This window comes from Melitaea cinxia, chromosome Z (genome assembly GCF_905220565.1).
Source record: "Melitaea cinxia chromosome Z, ilMelCinx1.1, whole genome shotgun sequence".
Lineage (NCBI taxonomy): Eukaryota > Metazoa > Arthropoda > Insecta > Lepidoptera > Nymphalidae > Melitaea > Melitaea cinxia.
In genome coordinates this window covers 11,721,872-11,746,899 of record NC_059424.1, presented here as the reverse complement: position 1 = coordinate 11,746,899, position 25,028 = coordinate 11,721,872, and the positions used below count along the sequence as shown (strand labels likewise).

The 25,028-nt window shown below is 34.0% G+C and overlaps 1 protein-coding gene across 1 annotated transcript; it reads left to right on the top strand.

The window, feature by feature from the left end:
* The first annotated feature begins 921 nt into the window (after positions 1–921).
* On the top strand, positions 922–24,724 carry LOC123668584 (tyrosine-protein phosphatase non-receptor type 61F-like). Its single transcript, XM_045602314.1, has 8 exons — positions 922–1,230; positions 1,894–2,055; positions 12,380–12,642; positions 18,206–18,431; positions 19,225–19,374; positions 20,738–20,885; positions 22,203–22,335; positions 24,479–24,724. The coding sequence occupies exons 1-8, from the start codon at positions 1,144–1,146 to the stop codon at positions 24,666–24,668; spliced, it is 1,359 nt and encodes a 452-aa protein (XP_045458270.1). The 5' UTR covers positions 922–1,143; the 3' UTR covers positions 24,669–24,724.
* The last annotated feature ends 304 nt before the right edge of the window (positions 24,725–25,028 follow it).

Sequence of the window (25,028 nt, the reverse complement as noted above, 5' to 3'; positions counted from 1 at the left end):
TCAACGTCTGGGCTCCCCCCTGAATCTCTTCGCCGCCACGAAGTAGTAAATTTCAGCGAGGACTTCCACCTGCAATTTTCAGGGAGGATTGCCGGCCAGTACGCACGCCGCCGTCCAGGATATCGTCTAGTAACCGCGTATCGCCCTCGTCGCGATGACTCGCTGCGAGCGTCGCTGCAGGGTCTTGTTGGCGTGACTGAGGGCGTCCGCCCAGACGAGTGTCCCGTACATGGCCATACTCCGGATGACCCCTAAGTACAGCCGACGGCAATGGACACTCGGACCACCCACGTTCGGCAGCAGCCTTCCCAGTAACGCGGTGGCTCCCACGACTCTCGGAACTAGCTGGACAAAATGAGCCCCGAAAGCCTACCGCCGGCCATGGCCGACCATATCACCTCCGGTGAGAGTGCACTGCACCAGCGCTCTTTAGGACCTCGTTAAGTTTTTTAACGCCAATTACCGGAACCCTTTTGAGTTGAGATGGATAGAGAGGCTTTATTTGTTTTGTTTATTTAACGTTTGATATGGTATTAATTTTTTTTCTTAGACTATTTTAAATTTTTTTGTGCCTATTTAGACATTGGTCTGAAGGTGTAAACTCTAGTTATGCGTCGGAGCTGACACATACACTTTTTTTAACATTTCAACGTTACAATTGCGATAATCGGAAGAGTAATATATCATTTGTGACTTTAAGTAATTTGAAATATTAGTAACTTGACGAGCAAAAGTATTTATGATATTTAATTTTTCTCATATTTTAAATTAAATTAAATAAAAACATATATCTAGACTATTTTAGTTTATTTTTCACTTGAAGTTAGTAGCAATGGCAGTTTTAATGGTAGTTTTTATTGCGTTATATGGCAACATGAGAAAAAAAAAACAATTAGACAGCAGCACGGTACATCCACTTTATTCGGATAGAATACTGCCGTTAACTGCGAAGGTTTCGCGTTGGTATTTAATAAAGTCGATGCACCGCATATTAAAATAAAGTTGACTAATTAGGCCACATAAAATACGCAGCTAACACCATAAAAAATCTACATTTAAAATACAACCCGCGAGTTTTTCGGCATCCGGCTGACGGCTGTAGAAAACACTTTGTTCGTTCTAAATTGAGATGATATAGTTGTTATGAACGACGAAAAAATGACTTCCCACAATATTGAAGCCGAGTATATGGACATTGCGAATAGAAACGCTTGGCCGATAATCTATCAGGTAAATTTTGCGAATGTATGACGCGTTGATTTACGTTATATGCCACGCAAGAGTAATTGGGTTCACAATAAGAACGAACAGCACTGTTTTTAGAGCTATTTATTTATTTATTTAATACTTTATTACACATTTGAAATTCCATAAGGAAAATAACACTATTCTTATTTTAACAAGAGTGCTAAGTTGGGCCCAACTAATAATTATTACTCTTTTCGTTTAAAATTGCCACCTTCTTACCAAGATACTAGTTTAAAGTACTTCTCGTTATTTGGTTCATTCAAAATTTAATTGAGGGTAAATTAAAAATAAGTATAAAATCATATAATTAATTCCTATTTTGCTTATATCATTACTGTCTAATTTCTGTCAATTTATTTTAATAATTTTGTTGTTTTTTTTTATATCCTAACATGAAATCTGATATATCTTGTACACATCCAAATCCTTGACCTCATAAATAACAAGCAAATTTTATATATTTTGCCTTATATAAAATAGTAAACAAACTATTTTAACAAAGTACAGTAATTAATGTCCTTTTCTATACATATATGTAAATAGTCGTAGCAATAACTTTACTTTTTTTGTATTTTCTTATCTATTTTATTTTATCTCATAAAATTGTTCTAAAATGTGGTATGTATTTTAATGTAATTGTTGCAGAAAATTGGGCAAGAATGCCAGTCTTACTCGTACACATGCCTTGAAGCGAAAAAACCTCAAAATAAGCCTTTGAACCGGTACCGGGATGTAAATCCATACGACCACAGCAGAGTTGTTTTGAATCGTTGCGAGCGAGACTATATCAATGCAAATTTAGTAAAGGTAAGTTTTAATTATACATATTACTAGCTGATTCCACAAATGTTGTTTTGTCATGCACTCAAAGTTTCATAAAAATCGCTCTATCCGTTTCGGAAGAGTATGATAACGAACATTGTGACACAAGAATTTTATATATAAGACTAGCTGACCTCGCAAATGTTGTTTTTCCATATATGTTATTTAACCCCCATAATCCCCCTTATAACTAAGGGGTATGGCAAATAGATGTTGGCCAATTTTCAGATCTATCCGATATGCACACAAAATTTTATAAAAAATCGGTCCAGCCATTTTGGAGGAGTATTGTAATTCACATTGTGATATGAGAATTTTATATAAAAGATCAAGATTATGATAACTATTTATTTTATTCTTATTTTAACAAGTAATATGAAAGAAAATTAATTAACTTCAATTCTTACTTAGGTCAATTTTAGCTATTATAAAACTAAAATTATTTATTTAATTAATTAACACTTGAAAAACTGTATTAAAATCAAGAATCATCTGCTACAAGTTAAAAAAAAAGTGTATTTGAACTTTACAGGATGAACATAAAGTATATTTAGTAACTAATAAAAATTTGAACAAGATAAATACACGAGTAAATATATATACTACTAGGAATAGTGTGAACCAACTGAAAACAAAAACAATAATACAACATTTTGTTCAAATTGTATCTCGACGAATATAGTTGTGTTGCATTTGAAATTGATCTTAATAATTAACAGAGATAAATGATAAAAAAAATAGGTTTATAAAACACATTAATAAAATTATGTTAAAAAAAAAGCTGGGATTGACAATATGTATATATTGTGCTGTATTTTGGGTGTCAGTGCCATATGCAGTTGAACAAATTTATAGTACCTACAAAAAGTTGATTCAATGAAAAAATTTTTTTTAAAGATGCACAAAGGTCCAATGTATTAACTCTGACAAACGAAGTATCATTTACTGTTTTCCACGAAGTGGATTATAGTTATATACACTAGCTGTGCCCGTGATGTCGACCGTGTGGAATTTAACAAAAAAGTTATTGTTCAGTTTGCAGAGTTAGAAAATAAATACTATTTTAAAATAAAAGTAGCCTAAGTTACTCCTTACTATATCAGCTATCTGCTAGTGAAAGTCCCGTCCAAATCGGTCCAGCCGTTTCAGAGATTAGCCGGAACAAACAGCCAGACAGACAAACAGACGACAAAAATTGTAAAAAAAATTTTTTTTGGTAAATGCAACACGCATACATCCATATGGACTTAGTAAAAAGCGGTTATTTTATTACACGCAGACAATTTTATTTATTTGTATAGATTATTATATATTGCAGCTAAATAATACTGTTTTCAAGCAGTATTGTGTTCCTGTTGGTGAGTAAGGTGACCAGAGCTCCTGGGGGGATTGGGGATTGGGTCGGCAACGCGCTTGCGATGCTTCTGGTGTTGCAATCGTCTGTCGGTGTGCATGGTGTTGTCTATAAGCTACGGTAATCTCTTACCAAAAAATCGACTTGTATGTTCAGACCATACAAAACGCCAATTTCATATGTAAGGACCTAATATATATATATATATATATATATATATATATATATATAGGGTCGGCAACGCGCTTGCAATACTTTTGGTGTTGGACACGGCTATAAGCTACGGTAATCGCTTCAATATTATTAATTAATAACGTTAGCCGTACGCTTGTTTGCCGACCTAGTTATATGAAAAACACAATCGAGTGAAGAGGACAGTATCACAATACGCGTACGGGATACGTTTGATACGGAATACCAGTTCGTCATGAGCTTAACTTTTTTAGGAACTCCAATGCCATCGATGTTCTTTTCACGACGACCGAAAATCATATTTTGATTTCTTTCGATCGAAATTTTAAATTCTGTTCAAGTTTCGATTAGCGAAAAGCCGAATGTTCAAATTAAATTTGATTTAAAAATTTATTGATGTGCGTGGCCTTTCTCTTAGTAAGAATATATTTTAATAAGTTATTTTTTAGCACCATATCTATTTTCGTTGGACAAATATGAAGGTCTTTATAGAAATCCAAGCAAACATCGTAGGCGTAATGAACTTAATATTTGGGAACTCTTTTGAATATAATTTCTAAGCATTTTTTCATAAAATACTTTTTTTTTGTATTGCTACATTTACAAAATGATTAAGCATCATAAATAATTTGTCAATATTTAATAATGAAGACAATATTAAAACTGAATTTCGGCTGAAATGTATAACTTATGAAAAGATAAACCTTTTGTAATTTCAAATACTGAAATCACGAAAATATAAACTATATGCAGAGAAAATTGAGTTTAACGTTTTATTATTATAACTGGTTAAAAAAAAACACTGATAATATCAATGAAAAAATATTATTTATCTAGGTTTATGGCAAAGACGGAAGAATCTATTGTTCACGATCACTTTTGAGTAGGTAGCATGTCAAAGTACCGTGCGCCTTTCGACCACATTACTCGTTTTTCTTTTTTTAAGTACCCGTGTACAGTATGCACTGTATAAAAGCTTGGAGTCCACCATATGTACTTAACATTATTTTTATTAAACGCCCTTTTATATAGGCACTAGTATTTTTATCAGTCACAAGTCTCCAATAGTTTTTGTTTTCAACACAATAAATATATCAAATACAGCGAATTTCCTGTCGTTTAGAATATGTCATAGTTTTATTTGACATAATATACAGCATCCGATCTATTGAGTGTATTCTTTATTGTACATCAGAAAAAATAATCAAAATAAATTACAAAACAAGAAAAAAGTATAATAATTTGGATTGAAATTGAAAAATAAGAATTTAGTAGGTGTACTGAAACAGAACTAATAGGTATAAATAAATATAAAACGTCTTCGGTGCGACAAAGCCAGTCCAGCGAACACCAACCCGCCTGTCCAGCGTGGTGACTATGGGCAAAACACATGAGTTCACTCCATTTTTGGCGCGAACTTATGGAGGCCTACGTCCAGCAGTGGACTGTATTCGGCTGAAGTGATATATAAAACATTAATAGATAATTATATATACATATGGCGACATAACTGCTTACTTATAAAAAAAATGTATCTAATACTATTAAATGTGCAATTATTGTGTATATACGAGTATATAATAGAGGGTAGGCACTTCGAATTGACATAGAACCTTCATGGTTTGAGATTTTTGAGTGAAACTTTTTTCACATGGTACCTATGTACTTCTTCTTTTAAGACATTTGCAACATTCGATTATCAACTTTCAGTTATTTTTTTTATTCAGCTTAGGCAAGAAAAATGGATACTTCGAAAATTCGAGTGATTTATGAATACGAGTTCCGACGCGGAACTAACGCGGCAGAAACAGCTCGCAATATCAATGTTGCGTTTGGAGAGGGGACTGCTGAACGATTGCTGCGATTTTGGTTTAAACGCTTTCGTGATGGGAACTTTGATTTGAAGAAAGAAACACGTGGAAGACCGCACAAGTGAATAACAATGAATTGAAAGAGATGGTGGAAGCCGATCCGAGCCAAACTACACGGGAATTAGTGGCATGGTTAACGTTACCTTACCAACAATATCGTCTTATTTGCAAATCAATAAAATAAAAAAATACGAAAAATGGGTGCCTCATGATTTAATTTTGACTAATCTGCAGAAAGAAACGCGTGTTGAAACTTGCGTTGCCTTGTTGAATTGATACAGATATGAAGGAATATTGGATCGAATTGTGTGACATGTGATGAAAAGCGGATTATTTACAATAACCGTAAGTGGGAAATGCAAAAGCTGACCCCAGGTCAAACGCCGCAACATTGTCCTAAAGCAAAGCTTACCGATAAAAAAGTAATGGTAACTCTTTGGTGGTTTCAGCATAGTGTTATTCACTATAGCTTTCTCCAATCTGGTTAAGCAATAACGGCAGATGTCTACTGTGCCGAACTCCGAACAATGATATAGCACAACTAGCAGTGATGCAGCCCCGACTCATGAATCGATCTTCACCTTTATTGCTCCATGATAACGCAAGATCTTATACAGCACGAGATGATGATGATGAATGATGGACAATTTTCTACGTGATAAAAAGTTTTCTTCTCAGGAGGCAGTACAAAATGCTTTCACACAGTTTGTCCAATCTAGATCACCAGAGTTCTATCGCAAACGCATAATTGACCTTCCTATTAGATGGCAACAATGTATAGAAAATAATGGTAACTTGGTAAACAAATATGATAAATAAATAAAAAACTTAATTTCAATTTTGCAGTATAAATCGGCAATTTCATACTTTAACCCCTAATATAATCTGAATCTCGGAAACGGCTCCAACGATTTTCATGAAATTTAATATGCAGGGGATTTATAGCTAGGATTCATTTTTAGAAAATGTCGTTTTATCCCTGTTTTTAGGCAATGAAAAAATGGGTACAATATCGTTAGAATACGAAGGTAAATTTCACAAATGTAAATAAAGTTGTAATAGCTCAGTTGGGAAATCAGCCGGTCGGGATCGACCGAGAAGTCCACGGTTCAAATCCAATGTCTCCAGATCGATTATTTTTCCTTTTTTTTCTAATTGCACTCTTTGTTTTTTTTTTTTTTTTTTATTTCAATAATCATTTCATATTTATTTATTATTATGTCGGTAAAATCGGAAAATATTATTTATATTTTATCAATATGTAATTCGTATTTAAATGTGATTTCCAAAAAACACGATTTACTAAAAATACCGGGCCAAGCTCGATCATCCAGGTACTCTGTAATATAATATATAGTTATACATAGTCCGGCCATAAATACTGTTTTAATTAAAAATAAACAAAATATTACATTTGGTATAAGACATAGGTATGAAGACAAATACAATTTTTACAACTCTCCATACGCTTGGTATTAGTCAAATGTTTGTGTACCGGGTTATTGATAGGTAAAATGAAACCTCATCTGTTTGCGACAGAAAAAGATCTGGCCGTCCATGTAGTGTTTGTACGAAAAAGGCGATCAAAGCAGTAAGAGAAAAAATTCGAAGAAATCCTGTCCGAAAGCAAAAGATTTTATCTCGGGAGGTGAAGATAGCACCTAGAACCATGTCGCATATTTTAAAAGATGACTCAGGACTTGCAGCCTATAAACTGGTCATTTCTTAACTAATAATTTTAAAAAAGAATAGGCTGGTAAAATCAAAATAACTACTTAAGTGATACGCAAATGGAGGTCGCAGAAAAATTTTGTTTACAGATGAGTTTTTTTTTTTCAATGGAGTAATATTTTAACGAACTAAATGATTGTATTTATGCTCAAAGCTTGCCAATTATGTAACAGAGTAACAACATGGGCATTATCCGACTTCAGTTATAGTTTGTAGGGTGTTTGGTATGAAGGAGCAACTGAGCTATATATTTTTGTGAAAAAAGTATTAAAACATCGACACAAGTGTACCAAGATACCATTCTTGAGGAGGTGGCCCCTTAACAACACCATGTTCGATAACCAAGAATTGTCCTTTCAGCAAGACTCGTCACCAGGTCATAAAGCTCGATCCACCCAATCTTAGTTAGAAACCAATGTTCCGGACTTCATCAGAGCTGAAGACTGGTCGTAATCTAGTACTGACCTTAATCCACTGGATTATGATTTATGGTCTGTTTTAGAGAGTGTGGCTTGCTCTAAATACCATGATAATTTGGAGCCCCTTAAGCAATCAACGTCTAAAGGACTGTATTGCAGCCATGGAGACACTTCGAATAAGCTTTACATAATTTTAATCGTTTTATATTAATATCTTAAACTGACACACTATAATATTAATAAATGTTACGTACAATAGGTAAAATGTTTTTTTCTTTGTAACAATATTTAGTGCAAGACTACACATATATAACTATATTTATGTAAAGAAAGAAAGAAAAGTTCTTTATTGGCCATTATCATTTAAAATTTTAATAATACAATTAAGTTAGAAGGCCAACCAGGTCTCTGCCTCAGCATTGCTTAGCAGCAAATTGTTACTGCTAAGGCGCTGCTCTTCCGTCAGAGCCTGCATCGGCGACTTCAGACGCCAAACGCCACAAGAACATAATGTGCTTAATAAAAAAGAGAATATAAAATAAAAATCAACGAAAGATAGACACGTAAAAAAAAAAAAAACTTAATAATGAGAAAAAAATAACAGAAGTAACAAAAAAATATTCCAGAAAAAAAGAAAAGAAATATATAATAATATGTGTGCACATATGCAGTCTATATATACATACAGGATGTCCGGTGATTAATGGATAACCTCACAGGTGCTTATGGAGGGGCACAGGGCCAATCCAGAAAAAAATAAAAAGTTAATCTATCTGCAACGGTCTAGGGTTTATTTTAAAACAAATTTAAGTACCAAATTCGATAACTTTGTTCAAACTTTTGGGCACTACGGCTGCAAATTCGATAATAACTGAATAATTGAAATAATGATGAAATAATTTGAATTTTTATTTAAAACTTGTTGTTCCCGCGACTGCGTCCGCGTGGATACCCTCCCAGATGGGGGCGCCAGGGGGTTATGTCAGACTCCTACTGACTAAAAAACCCCCACATGTGAGCAGTCGTTCGCCTAGGTGGGACGAGATGGGTTCGCGCTAGCATTCGTCACTTCGCCCCGGCGGTAGGCCCGTACGAAGCCTCTGGGCCCCGGCACAATGGTGGGACAGACGTGTGGGGTCGTGTCGTCCGGCCGGCTGAAGTCCCCCGACTATCGGCCGGTGACTCCACTATTACGAGGACAGGAGGAGGTGGGCAAACCGTCTCCTCCTTGCCTCCGTACGTCTACGCCGGAGTGGGTCAGCGCAGACGTCATTCTTCCTGGCCCGCTCCCCGAAGTTACTTCTTACTACATCAGCTATCTGCCAGTAAAAGTTCCGTCAAAATCGGTCCAGCCGTTTCAGAGATTAGCCAGAACAAAAAGACAAACAGACAAAAATTGTAAAAAATGTTATTTTATAAAAACGTAAAACGCGTTTACTTTTATATTACAAACAGACACGTCCATTTTTTAAATATTAATAGTTTTTTTTTTTCTTAAATTCCACGCGGACGAAGTCGTGGGCATAGCTAGTTTTTGACATAAAATGTAATCTATATACAAAAACATCTATAGACAAAAATTGTAAAATATGTTATTTTGGTATATGTACCGTACGACCATATGTATTTAGTAAAAAGCGGTTATTTTAATATTACAAACAGACACTTTAATTTTATTTATTTGTATTGATTAGCGGTGCGCCCCGGCCTGTACTGTTGCAAAAACTAGCAGTGTTCCTCTACTATATTATGTATTATATATATAAACCTTCCTTTGGAATGACTATTTACCAAAGAAAACCGCATCAAAATCCTTTGTGTAGTTTTAAAGGTCTAAGCATACAGACAGCGGAAAGCGACTTTGTTTTATACTATGTTTAATTAGGTAGGCTAGTTATAATTTTTAATATAGAGTTAACTGTATTAAGTGATTAATAACACATAGTAGAAAAATAATTGAACTTCACATAGTTTATAATTTTTTTGACTTTGACCTAGTCTATCTACATGTATTACATTCATATCACTAGATTAATAACGATCAACAGCAGCTAATGTAGTGCACCGTTGTCACGGACGAGGTCGAGCATGCAATCAACTAATGCATTCTATCCGTCCCCCAGGTATATTACTCGTAACTTTCAAAGTATATGTATACATGAAAATAGTCACCAACGTAACATTCGATTTCCTCATAATTGTGTAAAGTACTTTTATGGCTTTTGTTAGAGTTTTATTTAAAAAAAACCTGCACAAAAATAATAATAACTTACAAAAAGCAACGTGACTTTGAATAGCATCTCAAACATTGGAGGCGATGAAGTACTTAGCTACAACAGCGTCGATAAAAACTCGGTAGCGTCATTTTGGTTGTGACTTTTTTTGTTGTTCTTCATTTTGTTTATAAGTTTTCCCTCACTCAATTATTTTTTTAGAACAAAAGCTTAAGAATTAGCAAAAATTTTAAGAATTTTTCTTAACCTATTATGTGATACTTTTGCGGTTTAGTTATTATAATGAAATATACTGTGAAATATATTCACATATTCCCGTCGTGGAACTCCGCTATTTGTTCATGTATCATAAACTAAATTTTTAAAACCTTAGTTATGTGTATATTGTTCATCTATACTAATATTATAAAGCTGAAGAGTTTGTTTGTTTGTATGTTTGTTTGTTTGTTTGAACGCGCTAATCTCAGAAACTACTGGTCCGATTTGAAAAATTCTTTTAGTGTTAGATAGCCCATTTATCAAGGAAGGTTATAGGCTATATATCATCACGCTAAGACTAAAAGGAGCGGAGCACCAATGAAGAATGTTTCAAAATCGGGGGTTCTTTTATTTATTTTTTTTGAGAGCTTCCGCTGCGTGCGCTGTGAAAACAGTTAAATTTCGCAAAAATCATGTATGACAGAATTGACCCTCTTTAAAAGTTCTAGATAAAAGTCCGCGACAGTATATATCTATCTTTTTTAGATTGGCTCACTATAATCTTTTTTATGCTCACCACGTTTGTTCTAAAATAATGCATTATTTGCGAAGATGTTTTTATAACCATGATATTAATCCTTATCTAAATAAATACGTTATTCATTACAAATATTTAATTTAAAATAAAATTGCCTTTTATAAATTCGATTTCAATGAGTATCTCAGGAGATATCGCAGTTTTAAAATAGCATCGCAGCAAAATAATGATCAAGTATTGCGCGCGCATCTGTTCCACGCGGACGAAGTCGCGCGCAGAAGTTAGTGAAATTATAAGAATATGCATGACTATGGTCGTTCTAACGAATAATGATAAAAGTTAATGATTGTATAAATTAAACTCTTATAAAAACTTTTTTCTCATCTCGATAATTCTTTGTCCGCTTTGACTTACTTTATACTTCGTATAAGGTCAAATTATTGAATCTGTTTTCTAAAAACATATTATATATAAAACAAACAACTAAATGGCAACTAAAAAATTTTTATTTTAGTTTTTTTTTTTCATACAAATGTATTCTCTTTAAAAAGCCGCAAACTTTGATATTGATACTTATTGATTTATTTTACTAGCAGTTATTGGACTTAATCTAAGTGTAAAGTTCATAGAAGTAAACTCCACATGCAATTTAACACAATTTAGGAAGTAAATAATAATATATCGGTTATTTAACTAGCGATGAAACAAATATCACCAAACTTACAACAAAGTACCTATCTCTAAAAGAACGGCAATTAGTGATGGTTAATCGATAGAATCGTATAGTACACTTGGCTCTTAAATGATTGACATGTTGTGCCACATATCTATTTTTATTGCTGTAACGATTGTATATTGGTATATTTTACTTAGATACAACAGGCAAGTTAAACAGGCCAGTTGGAGCCCAAAAATTGACGTCGAAAGGGATAATAATAATAATAATCTTTATTGGACACATAATTCATACAATAAATAGATTTCCCAGTCTCCTTGACTAGCAGTACTGTGTTGCAGACGCCAGTATCCTCTTTTTTTTTAATTGGTATCGCAGGGGCACCCATTTACGGGTGATATCCAGGACGTTCGGGTAGGCAGTCCTAGACCGTATGTCGGCGTCAGCACTTGGGGGTGCCATACCGATCTAACCCCTGCGGGAGCGTTCAGCCGCTTTAATTGGAGAGTCCCGGATCTGCAGGCAACAGGATCCCTCTAGTGACAGGCTGGCCTCGGCGAAAAGTCCAGACTTCTCCTCCATGGGGACTGTCCGGTTCACCTCTCAACAATCCCGACGACGCCGTGTCTAGCAGGACTGGGTTTCCATACCGGCTCGACAAGGGCACAGGGGCGTTACTGGAGGTGGATTAAGCTGCACCTCCTACGCACTCCCATTTGTCGCCTGTGGTGGGAAGCTGCCCCTTGATTACCTGTAACAAGAATTTATTCCCTTAGGGTGATGTGAGGAGCATCATTTCATTTTAGGATATTGATTTAAAATATTATATTCAATATAAATTTTGTTAGTATTTCTGAGCAATTAATATCTAATAACAATACTTTCAACAAGTTTCATACTAAGAAAAGTTAGTTTCCAAAATAACTACAACTTTCCTGTATCTCGTTTCGCCTTTCTCAATAATGTGCAAATTAAAAATTACTTAGCAGATCTACCACATTGGAGACTTTAGACTAAAACATCACTGTGTAAATATTATTTATATCTTTATACATAGTTACAGAAGAAGGGAAGATTAATACAGCTGTTTTTTTAGATGGAACGTGCAAATCGCAAGTATATACTGACTCAAGGACCGCTGGCCTTCACCGTTGGTCACTTCTGGCTGATGGTTTGGGAACAGAACAGTCGCGCTATTCTCATGCTTAATAAGATAATCGAAAAGGATGTAATCAAATGCCACTGGTACTGGCCTCGCGGTATCGGCGAAGAAGAGAAATTTGTCCTCTCCGATGTCAAACTCACCGTCGAGCAATTAAGCGAAGAAGATTGCAATTACTACACCACCCGTGTTTTTAGGTAAGTAAGTACAGCCGGTGTTTCAAAACTGTACGTTTCGAAACATTTGTTTACCAGGATTCCTTAAAGTTTTATTCATTGTTATAGAAAATTTGCTAAGAAGAAATTAATGCTTTATTGGCTTGGAGCATATTGCGAAATTTTTTAAATAATATTGATCTTTTTAAAAGTCACGTTTACAACCAGCCTCGGCAACGCGTGTAACATGTTCAAATGAATTCCTAATAATTCCAATTTTCTAATTCTTTTTCGATAAAAGATATTGATATTTCCTTTGACGTACTTCCAACCATAAATATAGAATATACGATGTGGATTAATAACTATTTTTTTACGTGTCATAAAATGTATTATGCTCATTAGTTATTGCAATTTTTTATTTTTTATATTGCTTTGCGAAAGTTTTCTGCTATTATTTTTTATAATTGCTGTTGAGCTATTAATTCGTTAAAATAAATATGTTTTTATATTTACATGATCATATGATCTAATTGCGAAGTATTTTATAACAAGCGTTAATTTCTTTAAATATCATGAAAAGTACTCCCTTAATTGATTATAATTGCTAATTTCAACATGAAATGTTATACCATTAATGTGAATACTTGTTATTTTTCAACATTGGAAAATTTCTTCGCGTAACACATTTCCAATAACTCATATATAGCTGTAACTAGCATTTAGCCAGACGAATTATGCATCACGTAAGATTAACGTAACATAGTCCTAAAAGGACTAGGATAGCACGTACTAGTAGGCTAGTGCCTTGCGATACCACTTCCTAGCTGTTGCCAGCGACTTCGTTTGCATATACTCATAGGAAATTCTCATATCCCTTATGGTGAGTATAAAAAGGAATATAGGAAATCCCCGATTTGCGTCCAATACTAAAAGAATTTATCATTTCAACAAGTAGTTCCTAAAATTAACGAGTTAAACCCAATGAACTCTTCAGCTTGGCATTAGCATATCTATAAAATAAAAAAAATGCTTATTAAAAATGTTGTCCTTATAACTTTTGAAGTATATAAATGTATAGACTTATATAATAATAAAACGGAGCTAAAAGGATATTAAATTTCTTCATTTTTTGCTTAAAACCTCACGGCACGTGTACTTCAGTTGTGGGCGTTTGGTATCATAATAAAAACTTTCCTCCTTGAAGCCGATAGAATTTCATTTCGCGTGGCAATTATATATAAAGCGCGTGCAATTTTCCTTGTAAAAATAGAATGAAATAACAAGGTATGTTGATATTTTATCTATTGTTTGTTATGTCTAGCTTACTTGTATTTGAATTAAGTATTAGATTTTTCTTAGCAGATTACATGTGTAGATACAATTTAATTGCAATCAGACTAACTTCTTGGACAAATGGATTTTTTAATGCGTGTATTGATTAAATGAACTTATGCGTAAAAACCAGTCTTCAACATAATAATATTACATCTATATTACGGAAAATGTAACAGAGCTTCATTTTTAACCGACTTCCAAAAATAGAGGAGGTTCTCAATTCGACTGCATTTTTTTTATATGTATGTTGTTACATCAGAACTTTTGACCGTGTGGACCGATTTCGACAATTTTTTTTAAATCGAAAGGTGGTGTGTGTCAATTGGTACCATTTAAAATATTTGAGATCTAACAACTACTTTTCGAATTATATCTAATAATGCGTTATTACTTGACGCTTTTTTCGTCGCCCTACGTTGTATTATACCGCATAACTTTCTACTGGATTTACCGATTTCGATAATTCTTTTTTTGTTGGAAAGGAGATATCCCTAGTTTAGTACCATGATAAGGAAACCAGGATCTGATGATGGGATCCCAGAGAAATCGAGGGTAACTCTCGAAAATCCGCAATAACTTTTTACTGGATGTACCGATTTTGATAATTCGTTTTTTGGTGGAAAGAAGATATCCCTAGTTTAGTACCTTGATTAGGAAACCGGAATCTGATGATGGGATCCCAGAGAAATCGAAGGAAACTCTTGAAAATCCGCAATAACTTTTTACTGGGTGTACCGATTTTAATAATTTTTAATTTAATCGAAAGCTGATGTTTGTCATGTGGTCACATATAAATTTTATTGAGATCTGATAACTACTTTTTGAGTAATCTTTGATAACGCGTAGTTACGCGTTGTCGATGTAATTGAAGTCGGTTTTTTTTCGTTTGCGAGTAAACACAATTATAAAAACTACATACCAAGTATAAATACTTAAAAATAACTTTAAACACTCGCTGTTTGGCTACGGTAGTAAAGAATATAGCCACCCCCTCTTTTCCCGTGGGTGTCTATTTCATGGTATGCTTCAGAAATAACAATTGATGATGATTAAGCTCCACTGCTAATGTTGTTTTGAACCCGCAATTGAGAATCAAGATGTGCTGTCGCCTCAAATATTTAACATTATGTAATATTATAATAATTAAATGTTTAATTATATATTTTTAGATAGCGTCTTCGGATTTTGTTTTTTTTTTGTGTTTTGATTATCCTGTAATTTTAAACATTTATATGAACTAAGTTTTATAAATTCTCAAACTATTATAACATTTTCGTTACTGATGTTTTCGTTATGTATCATACCAGTTATAAGAATGTTGTTAGTACAGTGGTCACAGCGACTGGTTGTTCCGCTGCCGATCGCGAGTTCGATACCCGCTTATGACAAACATTTGTCTTAATGTATAACCTACAGTCTGCGACAAAACTTTAGCACACTACACATTTTTCATTATAACACTTGATACGAATATTATTTTTAACTTTTTGCCTTTACTGTTAAAGACCGTTAGTAAAGGCATTCTTGCAAAGATTAAAAAGAGACAGCTATTATTTACCTATAGGTTCCGAGTAAGATCGTGTGGTTTGAATGGCGCGAAAAATCAGCACGCTAAGGTGTAAAAATTAAAATAAAACTGATGTTTATTTCTAATTTTTTGTTTTACGAATGAGTGCGTCTTCCCCTATTTTTTAGAACTTCAATCAGCCTCTTCGTGAGTATTATTTCATACAGGGTCAAACATGATCTTTTTGTCGCGCACTGTATATACCTATTTCAAATAGATTTTTGTCGCCGTTTCTACTTGTATGTTGTATGTTATCGGAACCCCGAAATAAGAGCAAATCCTAATGAAGCATGTAGTGTGAGTATTTAATTAATTTACAGGAAATCAGGCCAAGAAAACTTAACCTTGGTCCCTGTTAGGTTCTTGTCGTACAAGCGTCTATCGATCGTGCGCGTTCCTCCCACACAAGAGTAGGCGTTTATTTTACTTCGCCGGTAAAATTTTGAATCCACTTATAAAAAAATAAACTTTTACTATCTTTGAAACTAGCTGTATTTCCGACTTCGTACGCGGTTACCATCCCTTGCGTTTAGCTTACAATATAAAGATGTACCCTAGGGTGTGCCAAAAAACGACATTTTCTTGTTCTTTTCTCTCACCCCTAAATATCCCAGGAAATGTCCCAAAAAAGCTTCTGCTAAAGGCTCCTTTTTTCTTGAAAATGTTTAATGATCGATATTTCAGTTTAAAATCCTATAAAAAGTTACAATGTTCTTACCTGATTTTAAGCGTATTACAAATTCGCCATTTAACACTTTTCTCTAACTCTTAAAATTTAGCTGAAAATGCAAAAAACCGGATATTTGTTTTGTTATGATAGAAATTCGACTCAATCAAATTATTTGTTCTAAATTTAGTACTAAAAAAGTTCCATTCATTCCTTTTCTTGAAAAATATTTCATTATATTTTTTTCACAGTTTGCAGGACAAAAAGGTATGAAAAAACCATATTTTCCATGTTGTTTATACGGGAAAACTTAAAAATCGATGGAAAACCTCTTATAATTGGAATTTTGAGCTCCGCTTTTAATGGGAGCTTTGTTGGGACACTTTCTAAGATATTTTGGTGTTATCACACCAAACGAAACGCAAAGAAAAAAAATCGTGTGTGCTTTTGAGATTAACATTTCTATACAATCCTGGGTGCAAGTTAGTGAGTATAGTTCTGAAGGTTGACCTTGTAATATTTAACTTGGGCATATCTTTTATATATTTCCTTTCTAATTAAAAAGTCGATTACAAGTCGACAAATAAGTACAACACATTTTGACCGTCGCCTGTTATTAGTAAATCGTGATGAATTTCGGAATTCAAAGCTTACAGGGATCATAGTATGGAAGTGGGAACATGTTCAGATTTATTTACATTACACAGTAGCCAAAATACAGACAGATTATTAAAACAAAGTTTGTGATGATGTATGACTGTTTCACTCTTTTACACAAAGCTACTGAGATAATTGTATTAAAACAAAACAACACAGAAGCTAGTTTTCGTCCCATTATTTTCAAGGGATCGGAAATAATGCGAAAGAAACTGCGAAGCGCAGCAAGTTATAAATGTTATATATACATATAACTCATCTTGAAATTTTGGTTGCCACAAAACGTATCTGACACCATTTTTATACTAAATAAAGAACAATCTAAATGTGAGAATGCTTTTCAACTTAAACATCATCAAATACTTTTTAATTATATAATTAATTAATCGCACTATTATACGATACAAGTAAAGTAGTAGTTATCAAGATGCTAGTTATTAATTATGATGATGACGTTGCTAAAAGCTGAGAGCTATTACTCCTAGTGAGGATAAAAGGTTGTTGATGTTATTAGCAAACGAAGTAATCGGCTTACAGCATAAATAATTAATAAATAATGAAAATGAAGAAATCTCGTTATTAATCCGTTTCTATGACTACTGAGGATTTGTTTTGTTTATTGATGTTGCTGTCCAAAAAAAAAAAAAAACACTTAATTCTGAAAATTTGTTGAAATTTTTAATCCGGATAAAATATTGTAATAATGTACGTTTTTCAACTACTAATAATAATTAGTGCTTACTTCTATAACTACAAAGATTTTTCTGTTAATAACCACCATAGCAACTTCAGGGTTATTTATACTCAGTTTATAATTATGAAAATTAAGGAAAGATATGTACATTTCTCAACTTTCGATATAGAGACTGTTAACACTGGTCTTCATAGACTTTAAATATCTTATCTTAGGTGATCTTAAGTTTTTGACTGGCTATGCAGCCAGGTAACACCTACGTGTTCGTTTATTACGTTAAAAACGTTCAAAAAGATTTCTTGAACGCGTCTTCACCCTCGTTCTCAATCTCTATTTGTTGATGGGAATAGTTTGTTCTACAAATACCAGTACGATAGTTGCTATATCTTGATTCATTAACATTCCATTCAGTAGCGATTATTATATTACATAACGCAAACATTAAGTTGTTAATATTATGAAATAACACCTGTGTGTATGTTACTATGTACCTCCTGACCCGACAGAAATTATTCTGTTTTATGAACTGTCAAAGCGTTAAGTAAAAAAAAAATCTGCGTAATTTTCTTAAGTTTTCCTGTCTTAAGAAACTTCTATAAATTACTAGGATTAACCAAACGCTTAACAACACATTAAGCGATTAATTATTATTTATATAGATTTATTATGTTTGTCGTAATAGAATCTCCGACATGGAAAGCTCCGAGAGCCGCGAAGTGATACAGTTCCACTACACGACGTGGCCGGACTTCGGGGTACCGTCGTCGCCCGTCGCGTTCCTGCAATTTTTGAAGAAAGTGCGCTCGTCGGGCGCTTTGGAGCCCGACGTGGGGCCGCCCGTGGTCCACTGCAGCGCTGGCATAGGACGCTCCGGGACTTTCTGTTTGGTCGATTCTTGTCTCGTTATCGTGAGTTGACTTATTTTATATCTTAACTAGTAGTAGTTGCCCGCAGCTTCTCTCGCGGAGAAATTGATAACATTTACAAAGAGAGGCAAAAGTAGTGTATCATATTACAACAATTTGGAATATTTGTATACCATATTTATGGTTCACTTTTTATTCGATAGACCTGCCAGACTGTTTGCAGAGCTTGCTCTCGATCAGCCCGTTTACTCAATCCGTTTTTAAGTAACTTCAGCTATACTATCTAACCTCCTATTTTTCCATACAGTATTTCCCGATTTCTGCAATCGCTGAAATGCTTAAGCTATATATTATGCTATATATATGCAATTAAAAACCTAAATAAAAAATTTCATGTTTCTAAAATTTCTTCTTCACATTTGACAGGAAAACGATAGCTTCTAAGAATAGGGTAGGCCACAACAGGAAACCTTACAGAAGATCATGGCTAAATAATACTGGTTTCAAGTAGTGTGGTGTTCCTGTATTAAGAATAGTTGCTAGAGCCCCGGAGTCTCCCCCGGGCCTCTAGCAATCTAGTAAGGGGTTTGTCGGCAATGCGCATGTAATGCTCTTAGTGTTGTAAAGTTCAAAAGCTAAGGTATACGATTTCCATCAGATGGACCGTATGTTGTTTGTGTTATGTTAAAAAATTAGCATTTATGTATCGACGCGGTTTTTATAATTTTTGCTTTTTTTAAATACAATTCATCGTCATTTGTGTCGTGTCAGTTTAAGGATTTTTACTAAAGTTATTTTTAGTGTATTGTATTATTTTGTCTTTAATCTGTTTTAGATCGAAAAAGAAGGAATGGAAAGTGTAAACATTCAGCAAGTTCTTTTAGAAATGCGTAAGGATCGTATGGGGTTGATTCAGACGCCCGATCAGCTACGCTTTTCGTACCAGGCGATTATCGAAGGCGCTAAACGATTCGATCCTAATTATGTAAGTGTGAGATTTTTATATCTCGTTAATTACACATACTTAATATAAATTTAATATAATGAGTACTGGTCTCTTCCATTTTATTATCTATAATATTTATACGGTAATTAAAAACTTTGTACCCCTTTTTACGAAAATTGCGCGGACGGAGGAGTATGATTTCCCACGCTTATAGTTTATATAGAGGAGTGCAGAATGCCAATATATATTTCTTAAATTATTCATAAAAAAACCTTTAATTAATATAAGAAAACATTACTCGTACTACAAAGTATTTGACACACACGCGCATTCACTTTTCACACTCTTGTTTATTGTTAAAGTCTGTGGTCAAATTGAGAATAGATTATAGATTAATTAATTATGGTCGAATTTCGACGACTGGAAGCCCCCTATTTTAAACTAATCTTTAATATATTTACCAATATTTATATCTAAATAATGTCTGTCTGCAAATTTATGTTTGTCCAAAATAACGTTTGTATCAAAAAAGTTCTAATCTCTGTAGTTGTCCCCATTATCGTCTAATATCTTCTTTTGACTAAATGGTACCTACTCTACCGACACCACTCCGGTTTCCGATTTAGTCATGACTATGCGATTACTGTTTTAGTTGAAATTGTTGATATGAGTTTAGCATTAGATTATTCAGTTTTAGTTATATTTTGGTACGGCTGATTTTTACAAACTTTATCCTCGTAGCATGTCTCATGGTTATCAATATCATCACATGACAACTTATATGATTGAGAGCAACGAATACGTATTGTAAGCTACTCTCCTTTATTGTCTATTTTTATTTCCTCTTTTTGTAACTAAGTGCTGTTCATTTTTCTATGCCAACCATTTTTGTGCAAATGATCTTCAAAAACACGATCATATCTTGCTGGATTTTTTGAGAATGTAAAGTTTTGAATTGAATTTTTATCTATATAACAATGAAGTAAATCTTACGAAAACATAGGTTATCGTCATCAATAGTCAAAAGATCATTTTTTTCGTCTGTAATTTTTGATAGTATCGTAGTCATATTGTCAACGTTTTTTGTTATTAATGTTAAGATTTGAAGTGTGTTTTTTCTCAAAATCGACAACTAGAGTTCGAATTGCATATAAAAGATATTGGTAATGTACAATTTTAGTTTTACTCAAAACCCGTGTCGATGATCTTTTGCCCATTTTTATACATGACATAGTTTCCATTTTTTCATCCACGCCCATTTGGAAGGTTCATCTTGTCCTACTCAATATTATGTTTATTGTAAATAATTTTTCGAATCTTAAAGTTTAAACGTTCTTAACAACAAAGTTTTTTTAAATCATTAGTAATATTATATATTTGTCATGCATTTCTCATACAGAAGGAGGACGCGACGATGGAAGAGAGTGTATATTCTACGGTTGCCGAGGAGGCAGAAGAGGAGGCCCCTCCCCCACCGCCCCCGCGTGCCGAATCTCTAACCAAGGCCCCAGCCAGGCCCCTTCCCGCCATACCCACCAGTGCTTCTCTTGGTACAATTTTTTTCTTTAATTATGCGCCCTACAATAGTAATAAATGCCTCACACTCAAGGGCCCCAGAAAGATAAGAAATTTATCTCAGGGTTCCAAAAACAAAAACAACGCAAAAACACTCTTAGCAATTGTGTTGACAAATGTCAAGTCCAGGAATCAAACCCCCAATCATTAGAACAACAATTGATGGGACCACTGCAGTAAATGCTGGTATTAGTCTTAATTTTGACAATTCACAAAGTTGTAATAAAAAAAGAAAAAAATAATAATTTGAAACTATACGCTTCAACCTGTAATATCCCACTACTGGGCATAGGCCTCTTTCCCCATGTAGGAGAAGGATTAGAGCTTAATCCACCACACTGCTCCAATGCGGGTTGGCGGATATATTCCCTACTGTGAGTAACGATCCCTATCAGATGTACATGATAACAACCGAGACCGACGGCTCAACGTGCTCTCCAAGGCACGGTGAAACTATAAAAAATCATAATGACAAAATTGTACTTTTAAATTATTGATTGTAGATAAAAAAACGTTTGTAAATTTTAAAATGTAATGTATTGGCCAATAAACTAAAAAAATCACTTACGTCAATAATCCTAATATAAATAATATATCCTATGTTGATTTATTCTTATATTGAATTATATGACTATATTGGACCAAAAATTTTTTTAAATGTATTTAATATTAATAATTGACAAAAAATGTAGTATATTCATTATCATATGTGTATTAAAATTATAAAGAGGATAGATTTCATTTTCCATTTTTTAATATATAAAATGAATAAATCGCCGATTTTAAAAATTCTTTTATCAGTAGAATACTATGCTATCATCGTGTGACATAAACTGTATTTTAATGGTACAGATATGTACAGGAGATTTAACTAATAAAATTATTAGTAACAAGTGTTTCTGTGGTGAGTAAGGTAGCCAGAACTCCTGGCGAAGGTCGAGGCTAGGGTCATAACGTGCTTGCGATACTTCCGGTGTTGCAGGCGTCTATAAGCTACGGTAACCGCTTAACATCAGGTGCCGTACGCTTGTTTGCCGACCTAGCTGAATAGAAGAAAACGAGTGTGCTTTAGACCACGCGACTGAAGTAATTCTTACGAAACGTAATTCGATCTCTTTCTGTCTGCATTAACGTAAATCTCTCAACTTCCGTCGCCTCGCTCGATCGCACTTTTCGCAACACTCTCGTCATGCATTTACTAGCTTACTCCCCAAGTCAAGCGTGCGTAAAGAAGTTCTAGTTCAATAAAATGTAAGTAACTAAATTATGAATATGTGTTACGTATGTTCTAGGCAACTTGAACTACTCGCGCTCGGCGGACAGTTCTTCGGACGAGGGCCCGCCCACGCCGCCTGCGCGCGACCGCCCCTCACCCGCTTCCTCCGCGGACGACGAAGACGACGAGCCCGTCACCATCGCCGAGAGGTAACCGATACTCATACAACACTAGGATCCGACACCCATTTGTACAACACTAGTTGTTTTGTCGCAACATTATGCAGCCTTTACCTATAGACCTATACTAATGGAAAAATAATCTCAAGTTTCAAGAATATCCAGAAAGCATTAGAATCCTTAATTGATACGCGGTTTATCCCGTTATGGATTTTTTGAAAATAATAAGTACTGAAGTTAAATGTAGAGGTTGTCTGAAAGAGATAGCTACTTTGTAAATTACTGCCTTTATACATTACCACCTGCAATTTTAAATGGCTGTTTGATTCAAATTGTTTCAAAGTTGTGTGCAATGAGGTAAACTCCATCCAAAAATAAAAGTCCTATTGTGTAAACAAATATGGCGGAATGGGTAACTATAGACTACTATAGTGCTGTGATGTATCTTGATAAATGTCGATATCGGTAAATTTACTTTTATACTAGGAAATCCATATAAAATTATCTGATTAAAATATATATATATATATATATATATTCCTGTAATTTTTGGATACAAATAGTTTTTTGATAAACTGAACGATATTAGACTAGCAACATTAGCAGGGTGCAGCCCGCATGCGCGTTTGAAATTAGATTTCCGAAAGTACTTTTTGGTATTTTAGGTTACTCTGTGTTGTGACAGCCTTTTCATGCATCGCCATTTCGTTCGGGTTGTAATTAATATCTAATTTTAAAAAACTTCTACTTAGAAAGGAATGAAAGTACAGCGAAATGTTAATCAATATTTAAAGTCTATTTGTATTAGCCTGCCAAGCCACATTGCCTTAACTAGGACTCCACACTATCGTGTAACAACTCTAAAAAAAGTATTTGCTATTAGATGACACATAAAACAAAGCAATAAATTAAAAGAAAAAAAAAAGAGGAAAACGATTACAGCGGCAAGATTAAAAATTTAAAAACAAAAAAAAATTCAAGAAGGCCAACCAGGTCTCAGCATTGCTTAGCAGCAAATATTTACTGCTAAGGCGCTGTTCTTCTGTCAGAGCCTGCATTGGTGACATCAGACGTCAAACGCTACAAGAACACACTGAACGTATAAAAAAAGGATATAAAATAAAAAAAATAAGAAAAAAAACATAAAAAATTAATAAAAAATATAAAAAAAAAATAATAATAATAATAAAGATAATAAAAACACAATCACATAGTCCCTTTTATTAAAAAAATTAATTAATTTGGTTCAGTTTGATTCGACTTAACGATGATCATTTATATGTTGCTAACAATGCGAATAAATAAAAATAATAAACTGAACACATAAAAATAAATAAAAACTAAAAATACTGAAATAATAACTTATAATATAATAAATAATATGCATGAAACACTAAAAGTATTTTCAAGGAGATTTAAAACAAACGTTACCACAGATAAAGGCGTACGGTCATTAATAAAAAAGTTAAGTAACTCCTCTCTCAGAGTCGTTTTAAGTAAGACACTATTTAACTATAGTGGCCGTTTTAAATTATTATTTTTTATAAAAAGTTCGAGCTAAAACGCTATTTTTTTTTAAAATCACTGACCTTGACTTTTTTTCGATATGAAATAACGTCCCAGCCTTAAAAATCAAAGACAAGACAGAGTAATGATAAATGTCACTTGTAAATTTGAGGTTACAGCGAATTCGGTTTTCTGCTAAAAATATTAGTTTGACGATGAAATATACGTATAATTACAAAAATAATCTTAATTCATGTTATTACCCAGATGCTACAATAATTGTCTAGTAGGCATTGTGTGGTACACATTAAACAGGGTATGCGTATTTTTCTTCCGGTGAGGGGTTTATTTATTTTTATTTATTTATTCTTAATGTACACCGAAATACAGACACATATAAAGAAAGATACAATACAAGATGTACAAAGGCGATCTTATCGCTAAATAGCGATTTTTTCCAGATAACCTTTGGGTACTGGACACGATACAGTAGCAGCGGTTAAGGTGTGCACAAATTAAGGAGTAAAAATCAATTATAAATAGACAAAAACTACGATATGATAAACTTACATAATTATTAAAAAAGAAAGGGGTTTGTTTACATAATAAGCCTTTTATTTTTGGATGGTGTTTATGTAATATTCTAAGCAAATGTGTAATGTTGCAGCGGTGAGGGTGGCGAGACGCTGAGGCGGCGGCGAACCCGCGAGCTGGCCGAGCGCGTGTCGTCCATGAAGAAGCGCGCTCGCGACACCGAGCGGTGGCACGCGCTCAAGAGGTCTCTATACAAGCCACTCACCATCACCTTCGGATTCATTCTCGCCGGCATTGTCATCTACACATACGTCAAACATTAAACGCGAACACTACACTTGTACTACTACACACACCGTCGCGATACTCTCACACTCTCGCTATGAATAAACAAAACGATTTGCTGTTTTAAACTGTCCAATAACACCGACGCCGCGTTACCGATTTTTTTAATATATACATTTTTTTTTTTCGTAAGTTTTTTAATATTTAAGGCAATAGTTGAATGAAGCGTCTTTAATGTAGTTTTGATAAATACCTAATTAAAAAATTACCAAGATATAATTGTGACAATCACGATTTTGATGTGACGCAATGATTATATTTTTTTTACGATGGCGATAGTTCCGAACTTTTTACCCGAATCGTATGCGAAGGTAGCTTTTTTTCGCCGGAGAACTGTT

What these genes read in the sequence shown, in the direction of transcription:
- LOC123668584 (XM_045602314.1), top strand. Translation starts at nt 1,144, where the DNA reads ATGAACGACGAAAAAATGACTTCCCACAATATTGAAGCCGAGTATATG. An exon ending in TACACCACCCGTGTTTTTAG is followed by an intron (nt 12,643 to 18,205) that starts GTAAGTAAGTAC and finishes TTGTCGTAATAG; the next exon opens with AATCTCCGACATGGAAAGCT. An exon ending in ACCCACCAGTGCTTCTCTTG is followed by an intron (nt 20,886 to 22,202) that starts GTACAATTTTTT and finishes CGTATGTTCTAG; the next exon opens with GCAACTTGAACTACTCGCGC.